Genomic DNA, 15,401 nt, shown 5'->3' with positions numbered 1-15,401 from the left:
TCCTATTGGTCAGGACCTACTTTGCCATGAGAATAGACATTTTAATGCTTAAAGAGAGTACCTTGGCGTTTTCTTCCTGTTTGTCATCTACTTTATTTTGAGCTTTTATGAACATCTACATGATCAGTTAGTTACCTACAGGAAAAATTCTGAAAATTATGACTGAAAAATGCAAAATATAGAGGATACTATTTTAACAAATGGTGATATACTGCATAAAAAAAGGTTAAATAGAGAGAAAAATTCAGTCAGAAACTACCATGAAAGTAGCAGTGGGTCTTTGTGGGTTAACTTCAGGTTGCGTTCTTACCGACTTGCCCAGTTGGCAGCTTCATATTGACCCTTTGCACCAACGTCACAGTTATCACGTGACTAGGGGTTCAGCGCCATGGTGGACGGCAAAAGCAACACAACAAACAAACGAATGAGCAACAGATTATGGCTACCAGTACTGAAAATAGAATTTTGGAGTTGTCCTGCGAAGTGACTAACTTTACTGGACAGCAGAAAGAACGCTATTTGGAGAACCTAGCGATAGCAGGGCTAGCTACCAACCCTTCTCCCTCCTGATGTGTTTACGGATCGAGCAAAATCCTCCAGTCTACCGGAGTTTAAAGCACACGATCTGTACCATTATGTTATAAATGGAGCAGAGGTGATTTCTTGTAGACTGGAAAGGAAGCTTGGCTTCCCCTAAAATTACAAAAATTAAATGGTCAAATATGTACAGTTGTGTTGACATTTCATTGACTACAAATGTGTTAGAACACGTTCATCTCACAGACAAGTTCGTTCAGAATCAGCTTTATCACAAATCAACAGACTCGATGTTGTTCACTTCTCATACATTCTCGTGTCTCTGTTTTCTTATTCGATCTCTGCTCAGTGCATTTGTCCATAGACGCTCAGCGTCCATGCACTTCAGTGGGACTGAGTGGAACAGTTTTTTTCATTGCCTCAAAATTGGACGGTAATTGGATGAATGCCACAATGTTGCTCAGCGTCTCTGGGGGTAAATGGAGCTGTGGGCGGAGCTCGGTCGGGCTGGATGCTGGGCTTCCACGTGCTGATTGGAGGATCAGTCGAAAGGCTGAATCCTGTTTGATTGACAGCTAGTTGAGATCTACTCCTTCACTTGACAGAGTTCAGTTTAATACTGTCACGCATTCTGCTGTGAAATCGAAAGAGAAACCACTACGAAATTACTTGTTCATTTCTTGCACTGTAAATAAAACACACTCATTGTACTTCCTTCTTTCAATTTAATATAATTTCAATGTTTTCTTGTTTACTTGGTATGATAAGGTCACGGACCATTTTCCTAAAAAGGAACAGAGGGACAAATTTATGTTTAAATAACTTGACATTTTTTTTAAATGTAAGCCGACAATGAGCTTCCCTTCTCTGAAAGACGAGCAGTCACCACTGAAATGGAGCGTCCCCATACACAGGTGCTGATCTAAAAGCAGACTAAAGTCTGGATGATACCAGTTCTTAGTGTCAGGGTAGATTACCCAGTGGCTGTACTGCGCTCACGGCAGAGGAATGTATCTCCTAATGGTAAAGGTAAGATACAGCTAACGTTAGCTAGCTAGCTGTGTATGTTTTTAACATGTTTCCCCCAGCATGCCATCCAAACTCAAATAGACTGGAACCAAAAGCAGCTCTAATTAACTAACATGGTGTCACAATGTTAGTGTGTGTCATCAGTATCCTACAGTGTTAGCTCGGTTGTTGAAGTGTCTGCCTTTCTACTGTCTACACACAGTCATATGTACAGTTCCACCACGAGAACATATGGAACAGCATAATGACAGTAACAGTATTTCATAAAACACAGTGTAGCTGGTAAAAAAAGGCAGCCACTGCAACAGCAGAGCTGATATTGAAGGCTACTAATGACAGCCACTGGAACAGAGTGGCTCATAGTAGTTAACCCAGTCTAAAAAAAAAAAATGTTAACCCAGTCTAGCTATCTAGCTAGGTGGAGTTAATATGCTATGGACACAAACAGAGCCTGTTCTATCCGTAATATCAGGTCCATCAGATCCAGGCTCTGTCTGGAACCAGCTGAAACCATGGGTGTCTGTGAAGAGGGATGGAACTGTTGTGTGCGACCACTGTACGTGTAAAGCAGGATTAAAAAATGAACAAAAACGACAACGGTCAGATCAAATTCTATATTAGCCGGTTTGCCGTCCAGTGTGCAGTCCGGCACTTCCGCCGTCCGTCATGGCACTTGTTTGTGATGCGAACAGAGCGTGATGTAATGTGGAAAGGGTTAATATGTCAGGACGTACTTTAAAAGAACCTACAGTTTTCTAGGCTTCTGTTGTGTTTGACTTCCTGATGAAGGCTTGAAGCTGAAACACACTGAAGTGTTTTTTAAGGTCTATATATGACCATGCCATGAGAATAAAGGCATTTTAATGCTTAAAGACAGTGCCTTGGAGTTTTCTTCCTGTTTGTCATCTACTTTACTCTGAGCTTTTCTGAACATCTACACAGGGCCGTTTCAAGATATCTGGGGGCCCCAGGCAAGAAAGTAAAGTGAGGCCCCTAATACGTGAAGATGTGGTGGTCGAATCACCACAGAAGAAAAATAAAATCCAGATGCGATTTCCTGTTTTCTGGTGCATTTACTGAGTCATGTATTACGCAACACAGAGTATCCACCAGAGTGTAATGAAGGACACAGTGTCTTCAGTTTGGCATTGTTGATGGGAATGACACAAATTGTCACTATCAGTTGGTGCTGACAGAAATTTAAGCAAAGCGCCTAAAAAAAAAAGAAGGCATTTGGTGAGTAGGCTTACTTTTGTCCTTATTGTAGAAGTATATGATTAAAGTGCTGAGGATTTGATAGTAACTTTGCAGGAGAAGAACTTCACTTCCCATAATGCGCCAAAATGTAACATCAGACCTTATTGGCAAAACTACCTGAGCCCATGGTGCAAAGTGTTGTGATGTGTTGACGGGCAAGTGTGGGAAATATAGATAATTACAGAGTTTAAAATGTAGGATTGTGATTACATGGTTCATAGACATGGTTCACAGACACCGCCATTCATTTTTTTGATGTTGTATTTGAATATTCTGAATATTTGACGATTTTGAAAAGTGTTGTAATTTCCTAATTATTCTAATTGTTCCTGAACGCCTCATGTATTGTTTACGGGCGCCTCCTTGAACGTGAACATAACTCAGTTCCGCAGTGAGGGCACAGAGCTGATGTGAGGGACTGAACTAATGTTGGACTGAAAATACAAACTTCTGCTGCAGTCCTACTCTAGTCCTCTTCTGTGCCTAAACCAGCTGACACACAAGGAACAGACGTACTGATGAGACGGACAAACGCAATGGAAAAGGGACATTTTTCTCCTAATGGGATGGACAGATCACCAACGGAAACTGCTAGCTAACTGAAAATGTACACTGAACTGGATGGATTATTTGGCCAAACTGGATGGGATTCATAGGACCAGACAATTTTATTTGGAATAAAGTTGTGTGGGTGACCGCAGCAGGAGCAGACAACCGTCCAGAGTAAGTGAAAACACTTCAGTAGGCTTAGCTTTGGCTTTTCAGGACTAAATACTTTTAATGCTGTCGTACTTCGGTCCTCCACATCCAAATTATTTAGCTCAAAAGAAGTTTTGGAACGCTGCACAACAGTAGAAAAGGGCGATGGAGAAGTTGTGTTTATTTTATACTTAAATTCTGAAAACAGAACACAGTTGTGTTGTGTGTATATGATTAGTTCTTGAACTGAACCTCTCCCTCTCATGCTAACATCTATCTGTGTGTTTGGTCACTGATGTGAGGGCTTTTGTTCGCACACTTTCAAACATATCACACAGTTGTAGCCTATTTGGAGAAGACAATGGTTTACTTAATACTTACTGCTGTGTCGTTGGCGTTTTTCCTCCTCTTCTTTCGTTTTTTGTCTTTTTGCAAACCCTGAAGGGTAGGTGCTCTTCATCAAAATGGCCGCCGCCGTGCTCAGTGTGGACAGACCGTTAGTTCCACTGACAGCAAGTGGGGGGTGTGATGGGGGGTGTGCGAGGGCGGAGGTCACTTCTACATGACCCTCATAGTGTTTGTCATTGCATAGGGGGAATCCCTCTAGTCTGGGGGGCCCCCAGTCACAAAACAGTACAGGAGAGGGTTAGCGCTGCCTCACTGTGGTGGTTTGTTTACAATGGTTTTTAATAAGTTGTACAGGTAAATGACCATGCCGCCATTGGGGGCCCTCTTCAGTGAGGGGGCCCTAGGCAGCTGCCTACCTTGCCTACGTCATCCTGCATCTACATGATCAGTAAGTTACCTACAGGAAAATATCTGCAAATTATGACTGAAAAATGCAAAATATTGAGGATACTATTATAACACATTTTTTATAACAAATTTACTTATTTATGTATTTATTTCAAATGGTGATATACTGCGTAATAAAGGTTAAATAGAGAGAAAAATTTAGTCAGGAACTACCATGAAAGTAGCAAAGTGGGTTAAAATTCAGGTTGCGTTCTCACCAAGCAGCTTGCAGAAAGCATCGTATGCATCCTGGGTCTCAGTTTGCCATACTCCAGCAAAGGCCATTGTGGTAGTTATTGTGGGTGGAGGTGAGAGAGCAGAGATGCTGAGGCAAGCTGAGGGAAGAGTGAGGTGTTGAAGCCAGGACCGTGTGGTGTTTATATACTGTACAACTGTGTACTCCAGTAGCGGCCTCTCCTCCCTCATCTGCATGTGATGACACAAGAGTGCAATTACAGCCCAGGATGGTTACTCCAATAGGCTGTAGAGGGAGAGGCCAATAACCTGCATAAACAGGCCTTTATGGAGTTCCCCTGCACAAGGGAAAACCAGTATGAAAACTCACCTCCAGGTCAATGACCCGTCCAACAATAGCTTTATGGTGGCACCCTCGACTTTTTACTGCAGCGTATTAAAAAAATCAAATAAAAAAGGCTTTGTTTTAGAATACAAGCCATTTATTTGTTATCACTAAAATGGAAATGGCCTGATCTGTAAAATGATCATCACGCACTTATCCAAGGTCTCGGATACAATAGAATACAGTCAAACATTGTGATATGAACTATTTTATGAGCATGTCAATGACTTTATCAATCATTTATAGAAAATGGTTATAGGAGGTTTAAGGGAAAGGCTTTGTCTTTGCAGTTAAGAGACAGGATTCAGATATAAGAGCAGAAGTGCTTGAATATGAAATCAAAAACTGAAAGGAAAAGGGTTGTAGTAGTAGAAGGATCAGTGGAGGAATTTTTTTAAACTACTGTTTTACTGTGTGTTTGATTTGATTTATTCTGATTTATCCTCTGTGAGGGAACATGAGATTTAGGTTTGAGTTCTATATGCGTATACTTTGTAATCGAATATGTAAAAATGTAATAATAATAAAAAAAGGAATCAGGTATCGATGAATGAGGATTATTTGACATTGCATTGTAACTAGTGCTCTACCTGAAATACTAATAATACTAAAAATATACATGTGTGGATGAGGGAAATAAAAGCCTGATGGGAACAGTATCTTTCTGGAGGAGATGTTTTTTATCTTCAGATATGTTGGGAAAATGTCAGAAATAAGTAGATTTTATTCCATCAAATCAGATTTTTTTTTTTTTAAATGATAGTGATAGATGATAGAAAAAAAATGATTGATGAAATGATAGATTTCCCTCTTCCAGCACACCTCACGGTTGTTATCAGGCTTCTGCAGAGCTTGATGATAGGCTTATCGTTTGAATCAGGTGTGCTGGAAGAGGGATTCATCTAAAACATGAAGGACAGTGGCTCTCCAGGACCAGGGTTGGCCACCCCTTATTTAGACTGTCAGTCTGATGACCCTGGCCACATCTGATCCAATGACGTTCAACGGGCATGATTACTATGTGAATCTGGCGAGTTGTGGCCAGATCCGACGTAGTGTCAGCTGCTATCTGAGAAGCTTCACTTTCACCTTGGACTCCCAACTGCTGTCCTCTCCCTCATCAACTTCCACCCTCTCCACCTGTTGCTCACAGCCCAATCAGCTGACCTGCATCTAAGCAGATCTCAGTGACGTGTTGGTAGTTGGGGAAGGATGTGCTCAGCTTTCCTCCCTCCATCTGGACTGGCATATTTACCTTCAAATAGATGTAAATATCACAGGACCATCATATATATAATGACACACAAACTGTAGTGAAGACAGTAACACAGGCTCCAGTTGGTTTAAGTCTTATTTTATTTTTAGTTGCTTTAATTCTGAGGTCTCTGTTGTAACTGGTGTAGAAGTCAAGGGTTGAACAGCATTTAGATCTTCTTGCTGGTTCTCTTCAGCACTACAGAGCCAGCGGTGGAGGTCTATTTGGAGAAAGGGTAAAAAAAAAAAAAAGTATAGTGAGATATGAGCAAAATACAATTAAGCAGGGGTTTTTTTGCTCATGACAAGTTGTAGTTTTTTGCAGTCCACATAAAGGGCCCAATAATTCAGTCGAATATGACACCCTCCTGTATTCAGTGTATTTGTAGTGTATGTAAGCTAAGGCAAGAACAAATAAAACAAGTGTTCAGAGAACACAAACCTCCGCCAAGCACCCCGAACGGTGTGCATGTGTGGATCGACTGTTTCTTTTTAGATTAAACAGTTTCAAGGTTGTTCCATACAGCAGAAAAAGTTGAAGCTTGGCACCAGTCATGTGTATGTCCAATTATATTAAATTCCAATCAATATTTGTTGAGTTATAATGAAAAATGTGTGGTAAATGGGATTTTCAATGTTAAATTGAAATGTCCACAGAGTCTGCATTCCACAGTGGATGTGGACAATTTTGTACCAGATACAAGACATTGTTATAAGCTACGGGTGGATCAGATTGAAGGCTAATCAGATTCGTTTTGAATTTTTTATGAAGTTCCAGAAATTGCTCAATGATGAGAGATAGGAAAATTTGACATTTTGTGACCTTGCTGTGACCTTGAACTTTGGCCTACTTGGCCCAAAATTTAATGGGTTGGTCCCAGGGCCTAGGCCTATCTGTGGGTACAATTTGGTAAGGATGGTTGGAATAGTTTTCCCGTAAAGTTGCTAACAATCAAACAAACAAACAAACACACAAAGCAAAGTGATCACAATACCTCCTGGTGGAGGTAATAAAAAGTAGATGTATTTCTGTTAGAGGAGTTAATCTTTATAATGGCCTGGAAGATCGATCAAAGCAGTCTAAAACAATTAAAACTTTTAAAAAGATGTACAAATTAACTATTATTCAAAAATATAGAGCTCAGGATTGACGAAAGAAAACACTAATTTAAAAGACTAGGATCAATATTGGTAGTTGAGATAAGGACATGATTTACCTGCATTAAATTAAATATGTATTCTCTTCTGCTGTATTTTTAGCAATGATTACATTGAAAAAAAAATTTTTTTTTCATTGTTTTCTAGTGGAAAAATTGTGTAAATTGTAAATAGGATTCAGCAAAATAAGTCTGAACTTCAGCCTAAACCCTTTCAGTCACATTGTACATGGAACAATGGATATGTTGTTTTTGTTTGTTGTTTGAAGTGATTAACGACCAAATAAACTACTACTACTACTACTACTACTACTACCATTTTTGTGTTTTTATTACGTGTTTTATATATATTTCTAGTATGTATGTATGTTGAAAAATGTTTTTTCCTGGTTCAATAAAGGTTAATAAAAAAAAAAATAATAATAATAATAAAATTTGAATTTGTAAAATGTTGTATACGTCAAAGGACATTACATAAATTAATTTTAAAAAATAGAGCTTTAAAAAAAAAAAATCAACAATCAAGGGCATTATTTAATGTAAAAAAGCCAAAATGTGTATTATCTTGGGTCTCGTGAGAATATGGAAATGATCTCCGAAATTGATTGCAGGTAATATCTTGTTAAATGGACTTGGTCATGCTAGTCCATGATTGAGTCCGTTTTTGTTTCATAAATGCTAATCCTACTGTGCAGAGAAGTAACATCATTAGGTCTAATGATCCCTGCAGACAGTTGAGTGTTATAACTATTATCATCACGCTTGTTTCTCTGCACTAAAAGCCTAAGTGAGTGTATTTACCTCGACGAGCTTGCCTCCAACGATCTCAGTGACGTGTTGATAGTTGGGGAAGGATGTGCTCAGCTTTCCTCCCTCCATCTGGACTGTGGCCTGAACACAGAAAAGGAATCAGAACAACCGGTCACATGACAGTCCTCCACATACAGGGTGTCCACAAAGTCTCTTTACAATTTAAGCATGCATTACAAAAGCAACTAATGAGATATGTTAATCAGATTTGTTCTATGTACTCAGTGGTTATCAAAGTTTTTAATCACTTCAAGGTCCATTGGTCCATTTTTCTTCAACGTGAGATCAATTAGTGCACAGGGTTCCGACAAGTTAAATTGAAGACCTTTTCAAGACTAAAACAGAATTTAATGCCATTTCACAGCCTACACCCTCTGAGTGCCTTGAAAAGCCCTATAGAAATCAAAACCATTAGTATTATCATTTTCCCTCCTACCTTGAATTTCTTCCCTCCGATGGTCTCCATGTCGCACTCCTTGCCGATGGTGAACTTGTTGGTGACCCTTGCGTTGGTGGGGTAAACCTGGGTCCAGGAGAAGTCATTACCATCCTGGGTGACCTCTGTGATCAGCTTGTAGTCACGGCCCTTCTCGATGATGTCATCGGGGATACCTGATATGGGACAGGAGGACGGAGAATTCAGTAAGGATGTGAAAGGGACCTGGAATTAACCCTCAAAGACCTAAACAGTCACTAGCAACCAAAACGGTCTGCTAATGTAAACTGTTTAAAACCTGTTGATCTACTAATCCTATCAATACTTATAAGTAATTGGTGTAAAATACAGTTTGTCAACTTTTTATCGTCATCAGATATGACCCATTTGGACGTTCAGAGGCTCCATAATTACCGTGGAAACACCGTCATCTTCTACAACATTGATTCAACAGTAAAACCCATTGAGTTGGATCAATGACAGCTGATTTTTAAACTCAGTTATTGGTATCTTTGCTGAAAAAGTCTTTTTTTTTTCTTCAGTTTTCTCTCTTTTTGATGAAACCCTCAACTTTACTCTCAGCTTGAAAAGTCATGGGAAAGAATGCTTCTAGGACCCAAAAAAGAGTTTGTTCGAGGTGCTCTTTGGAAAAAGGGATTTATAAAGTAGATAACAAACAGGAAGAAAACTCCAAGGCACTCTCTTTAAACTTTAAAATGCCTTTATTCTCATGGCATGGTCATATATAGACCTTAAAAAACAGGTTCCTATTGGTCAGGACCTACTTTAAAAGAACCTACAGTTTTCCAGGCTTCTGTTTTGTTTGACTTCCTGATGAAGGATTGAAGCTGGAATGCATTGAAGTGTTTTTTAAGGTCTATATATGACCATGCCATGAGAATAAAGGCATTTTAACTGCTTAAAGAGAGTGCCTTGGAGTTTTCTTCCTGTTTGTCATCTACTTTACTCTGAGCTTTTCTGAACATCTACATGATCAGTAAGTTACCTACAGGAAAATATCTGCAAATTATGACTGAAAAATGCAAAATATTGAGGATACTATTATAACAAATGGTGATATATTGCAAAAGAAAGGTTAAATAGAGAGAAAAATTCATTCAGGAACTGCCACACACTGCAAAAATCAAAACTTTACCAAGTATATTTTTCTCATTTCTAGTCAAAATATCTCATCACACTTGAAATAGGACATAATCACCAAAAGAGTAACTTTTCAGTGAGATATAAGAACTTATTTTCAGACAATAGATCTGGAAAATCTTATTTCAATAAATTTTTCCGAGATATTTTTTACTTGTTCCGTTGGCAGATTTTTTTTTTTTTTTTTTTTGCTTAATTCAAGATTTTTTTTTGCTTAATTAAAGATTTTTTTTTTTTTTTTTTGCTTAATTAAAGACATTTTTTGCTCATGTCAAGCAAAAAATCTGCCAGTGGAACAAGTGAAAATTATCTTAATAAGATTTCTTGAAATAAGATTTTCCAAATCTATTGTCTAAAAATAAATTCTTATATCTCACTGAAAAGTTACTCTTTAGGTGATTATGAATTAAGCAAAAAAAAAAAAAATGAATTAAGCAAAAAAAAAATCTTGAATTAAGCAAAAGATATCTTGAATTAAGCAAAAAAAAAATCTTGAATTAAGCAAAAAAATCAGACTGAAAAATGCAAAATATAGAGGATACTAGTATAACAAATGGTGATATACTGCATAAGAAGGTTAAATAGAGAGAAAAATTCAGTCAGGAACTACCATGAAAGTTGCAAAGTGGGTTAAAATTCAGGTTGCGTTCTCACCAAGCAGCTTGCAGAAAGCATCGTATCCCTCCTGGGTCTCAGTTTCCCATCGTCCAGCGAAGGCCATTGTGGTGGTTGTTGTGGGTGGAGGTGAGAGAGCAGAGATGCTGAGGCAAGCTGAGGGAAGAGCGAGGTGTTGAAGCCAGGACCGTGTGGCGTTTATATACTGTACAACTGTGTACTCCAGCAGCGGCCTCTCCTCCCTCATCTGCATGTGATGACACAAGAGTGCAATTACAGCCCAGGATGATTACTCCAATAGGCTGTAGAGGGAGAGGCCAATAACCTGCATAAACAGGCCTTTATGGAGTTCCCCTGCACAAGGTAAAATGCTGACTACTCATCGGAGTGAACCGTTACAAAAACTCACCTCCAGGTCAATGACCCGTCCGACAATAGCTTTATGGTGGCACCCTTGACTTTTTACTGCAGCATATTCAAAAAATCAAATAAAAAAGGCTTTGTTTTAGAATACGAGCCATTTATTTGAAGATTGTTATCACTAGAATGGAAATGGCCTGATCTGTAAAATGATCATCACATATTTATTCAAGGTCTCGGATGCAGCAGAATACGGTCAAACTTTGCGATATGAACTATTTTATGAGCATGTCAATGACTTTAACTACCATTTATCGAAAATGGTTATAGGAGGTTTAGGAGAAAGACAGGATTCAAATAAAAGAGCACAAGTGTTTGAACGTAAAATCAAAAACCAAAAGGAAAAGGGTTGTAGTAGTAAAAGGATCAGTGGAGGAATGAAAGTTTTTTTTTTTTTTTTTTTTTTTACTGCTGTTTTACTGTGTGTTTTATTTGATTTATTCAGATTTATCCTCTGTGACGGAACATGAGATGCAGGGGTTTCAGTTCTATATGTGTATACTTTGTCATCAAATATGTAAAAATATAATTAAAAAAACAAAAGGAATTAAAGTTTTAGTCATTCATCAGGTATTGATGAATGAGGATTATTTGGCATTGCATTGTAACTGGTGCTCTACCGGAAATACTAATAATACTAAATATACATGTGTGGATGAGGGAAATAAAAGACTGATGGGAACATTATCTTTCTAGAGGAGATGTTTTTTTTTATCTTCAAATATCTTGGCAAAATGTCAGAAATAAGTAGATTTTATTATGTCAAATCAGATTTTTAAAAAACAAAAATGAGTAATGATCAGTTAAATTAACTAATAAATGCTTCTTTTTAACCCATAAAGACCCAGTGCTACTTTTGTGTCAGTTCCCAAATGAATTTTTCTCCCTATTTAACCTTTCCTAAGTGATTTATCACCATTTATTAAAATATTATCCTCTGTATTTTGTGAATTTTCACTGTAAATCATGTATTTTCCTATATTTAACTTCCTATATGTTCTTGAAAATCCTGTTAATTCAAAGGTTATTATATCAAAACAGAGAAAACTGAAGAAAAAGTGATTTTTTTTTTTTCAGCAAAGATATCAACAACGGAATGTAAAAAAAACAAGTGTGTCCATCCACTGTCATTGATCCAACTTCATTGGTTTTACTGGTGAGTAGAAGTTGTAGAAGATGACGGTGTTTCCATGGTAACTATGGAGCCTCTGAACGTCCAAATTCGGTCATATCTGATGACCATGAAAAGATGAAAAACTGTATTTTACACCAATTATTTACATGTTTTAATAGAATTAGTGGATCAACAGGTATTAACCCATATAGACCCAGTGTGACTTTTGTGTCGGTTCCCAAATATTTTTTTTCTTTCTATTTAACCTTTCTTAAGTGATTTATCACCACTTATTGTAGTATTATCCCCTATATTTTGCAAATTTTCTATTAAAAATCAAGTATTTTCTTATATTTAATTCACTGATCATGTAGATGTGCATAAAAACTCTGATTAAAGTTGAGGGTTATTATATTAAAAACAGACAAAACAGGAAAAAAAACTGACTTTTTCAGCAAATATATCAATAACTGAACATAAAAACAAGTGTCTCCATCCACTGTCATTGATCCAGCTCCATGGGTTTTATTGGTGAATCAATGTTGTAGATGACAGTGTTTCCATGGTAACTACGGAGCCTTTGAACGTCCAAATGGGTCATATCTGATGACCATGAAAAGATGACAAACTGCATTTTACACCAATTAATTACAAGGACTGATAGAATTAGTGGATCAACAGGTATTAAACAGTTTAGTTCAGTTCTTTTGGTAACTAGTGGAGGTTTGGGTCTTTATGAGTTCAGTATCTTGGGAAAATGTCAGAAATAAGTGGATTTTATTCTGTCAGATTGAATGAGATAAAAAAAACGATAGGGATGATCAGTTAAATGAACTAATAAAGGCTTCTTTTTTAATTAGTTTTATATCTGATGTACCAAATGAAAACCAAAATGTACTTACTTTACATATGATAAAGTATCATAGTGTGTGCACCAGTAATAAGAAGTGAATGTATTTTAAAGAGGTCATATTTATCTAAACCCACTTTTATTAGTCTTTGGTTCATTTATTTGTGTATTTGGACCCTAATAGTTCATACAGTTTGAATTTGAACCCTCCAGGTGCTGCAAAACTATCTTTATATTCATTTGGGCAAAAATTGAGTGGATTTCTACAACTTGTTTTAATTCCTTCTTAATTTGTTACATTTTATAACTCGTTACGTCACGTCACATTACGTCACATTTGCACATATAAGGTCAAAACTTCCTTTTTCTTTTTTTTTTCTTTTTTTTCAAGAAAGGAAAATCAATATATGATGCATTTTAGATACAGTGTCTTGAATTGTTTTTCTTAGTTTAACCAACCAAACTTATTTTCAGACAATAGAGCTTGAAAATCTTATTTCAAGAAATCTTACCAAGATAATTTTCACTTGTTCCACTGGCAGATTTTTTGCTTAATTCAAGATTTTTTTTTTTTTTTTTTTGCTTAATTCAAGATTTTTTTTTTTTTTTTGCTTAATTCAAGATTTTTTTTTTTTTTTTTTTTTGCTTAATTCAAGATATTTTTTTTGCTAAATTCAAGATATTTTCTTGCTTAATTCAAGATTTTTTTTGCTTAATGCAAGATATTTTTGCTTAATTCTGAATTTTTTTTTTTTTTTTTTTTGCATAATTAAAGAATTTTTTTTTTTTGCTTAATTCAAGCAACAAAATCTTGATTTAAGCAAAAAAAAAAAAAATCTGCCAATGGAAGAAGTGAAAAAATGATCTTAGTAAAATTTCTTGAAATAAGATTTTCAAGACCTATTGTCAAAAATAAGTTCTTATATCTCACTGAAAATTTACTCTTTAGGCGATTATGTTTCATTTTAAGTGTGATGAGATATTTGGACTAGAAATGAGAAAAATACACTTGGTAAGATTTAGATTTTTTTCCAGTGCAGCGCTCCAAACCACCTTTCTGGTGTAATTACTCAGAAATAGGGTTGAAGTGGACCTATGGAGTTGAATTAATGAAGAATTCAGACCCAAACAGAGCATTTACAGTTTATGTAGACCACAGGGAAATGTTTGAAAATGCATGATTCCATTAAAAAAAAGCAAAAATATCACTCCTTTAAGTCATTCATACATATTTATTAAAATATTATCCTCTGTATTTTACATTTTTCACAGTAAATCATGTATTTTTCTATATTTAATTTAGATATTCATGAAAATCAGTGTAAATCCAAACGTTATTATATCATGTATAGCATTTACAGTTCATGTAGACCACAAGGAAATGTTTTAAAATGCATAATTCTGTTAAAAAAAAAAGCTAAATATCTCTCCTTTAAGTCATTCATATGTGTTTATTAAAATATTATCCTCTGTATTTTACATTTTTCAAAGTAAATCATGTATTTTTCTATATTTAATTTAGATATTCATGAAAATCAGTGTAAATCCAAACGTTATTATATCAAGTATGGCATTTACAGTTTATGTAGAGCACAGGGAAATGTTTTAAAATGCATAATTCCGAGAAAAAAAAAAAAAAAAAAAGCAAAGTGTGACTCCTTTAATTAACATTAAAGGTAAAATATGGAATCACAATAATGCATTTTTAATTCCTGTGGATATAACAGACTTCTGATTGTGTGTGTGTGTGACAGACAGCCCGACACAAATACAAAACTAGTGACAAAAACCTGCACTTCTTCAACCTCCCTGTATAAAAAAACTCTGCAGAGCGGCCACAGTTAACACAATTACAGCGTAATGTTAGTTGTACACATCGGTGGCTGAAAATTGTCCATTACTGTGACTACATGACTGAAGCACCTCAGGCTTTCAATTCTGACAAACTGTGAATAGGTAAAAGCTTTTGATGCTGCACTTAACTTCAATCCCACACAATGCAGCCATTTTCACCGTCCAGTGATAGTGTTTCTAAACCACAAAAAGTCAACATGGCCTTGGAGCTCTTTATAGATACATAAAACATCATATTGGCCAATATCCTATAAAAGTCTCCCACTATCTCTGCTTCTCCTTTTTACGGTCTCTGGATCTTTCTTAGCCTCATACACTCACACGGGGTTAGTGGTCTGAAGTGCACAAACGGCACTTTTAAAAGCTTATTCCTCATCACATTTAACACATTATTCCCCAGCTGCATTACCTGCAGACTGTGTGTTATATGTATACAACCCAGCATGAAATACAGCGTTTGGGCTCAGTGGTACTGCAACGTAGACTTCGATAGAATAGAATAGAATAGAATAGAATAGAATAGAGGGTGGGGAAGCAAAATTTACAATGAACATTTAGTTGTTTTTTCTCAGCAGGCACTACGTCAATTGTTTTGAAACCAAACATATATTGATGTCATAATCATACCTAACACTATTATCCATACCTTTTCAGAAACTTTTGCCCATATGAGTAATCAGGAAAGCAAACGTCAAAGAGTGTGTGATTTGCTGAATGCACTCGTCACACCAAAGGAGATTTGAAAAATAGTTGGAGTGTCCATAAAGACTGTTTATAATGGAAAGAAGAGAATGACTATGAGCAAAACTATTACGAGAAAGTCTGGAAGATAC

General features: G+C 36.5%; 2 protein-coding genes across 2 annotated transcripts in view; both read right to left on the bottom strand.

Moving 5' to 3' along the window:
• LOC115437417 (gastrotropin-like) overlaps positions 1-4,602 on the bottom strand; it is an 11,028-nt gene extending 6,426 nt beyond the window's left edge. The window contains exon 1 of the mRNA XM_030160642.1: positions 4,536-4,602. Within this exon, the coding sequence (XP_030016502.1) occupies positions 4,536-4,602 (67 nt within the window). The remainder of the gene's footprint in view (positions 1-4,535) is intronic.
• Positions 4,603-6,304: 1,702 nt separating this feature from the next.
• On the bottom strand, positions 6,305-10,467 carry LOC115436884 (gastrotropin-like). The gene is made up of 4 exons (XM_030159858.1): positions 10,370-10,467; positions 8,555-8,730; positions 8,110-8,199; positions 6,305-6,372 (listed from the first exon to the last, which is right to left on the bottom strand). Exons 1-4 carry the CDS (start codon positions 10,434-10,436, stop codon positions 6,322-6,324), a joined length of 384 nt encoding a protein of 127 aa, XP_030015718.1. The 5' UTR covers positions 10,437-10,467; the 3' UTR covers positions 6,305-6,321.
• Between the last annotated feature and the right edge of the window lie 4,934 nt (positions 10,468-15,401).

This window comes from Sphaeramia orbicularis, chromosome 17, assembly GCF_902148855.1.
Source record: "Sphaeramia orbicularis chromosome 17, fSphaOr1.1, whole genome shotgun sequence".
NCBI classification, from domain to species: Eukaryota; Metazoa; Chordata; class Actinopteri; order Kurtiformes; family Apogonidae; genus Sphaeramia; species Sphaeramia orbicularis.
This window is presented reverse-complemented; position numbering and strand designations above follow the sequence as displayed.

What these genes read in the sequence shown, in the direction of transcription:
- LOC115436884 (XM_030159858.1), bottom strand. Translation starts at nt 10,436, where the DNA reads ATGGCCTTCGCTGGACGATGGGAAACTGAGACCCAGGAGGGATACGAT. An exon ending in TCGGAGGGAAGAAATTCAAG is followed by an intron (nt 8,200 to 8,554) that starts GTAGGAGGGAAA and finishes TTCTGTGTTCAG; the next exon opens with GCCACAGTCCAGATGGAGGG. An exon ending in TTGGAGGCAAGCTCGTCGAG is followed by an intron (nt 6,373 to 8,109) that starts GTAAATACACTC and finishes TTCTCCAAATAG; the next exon opens with ACCTCCACCGCTGGCTCTGT.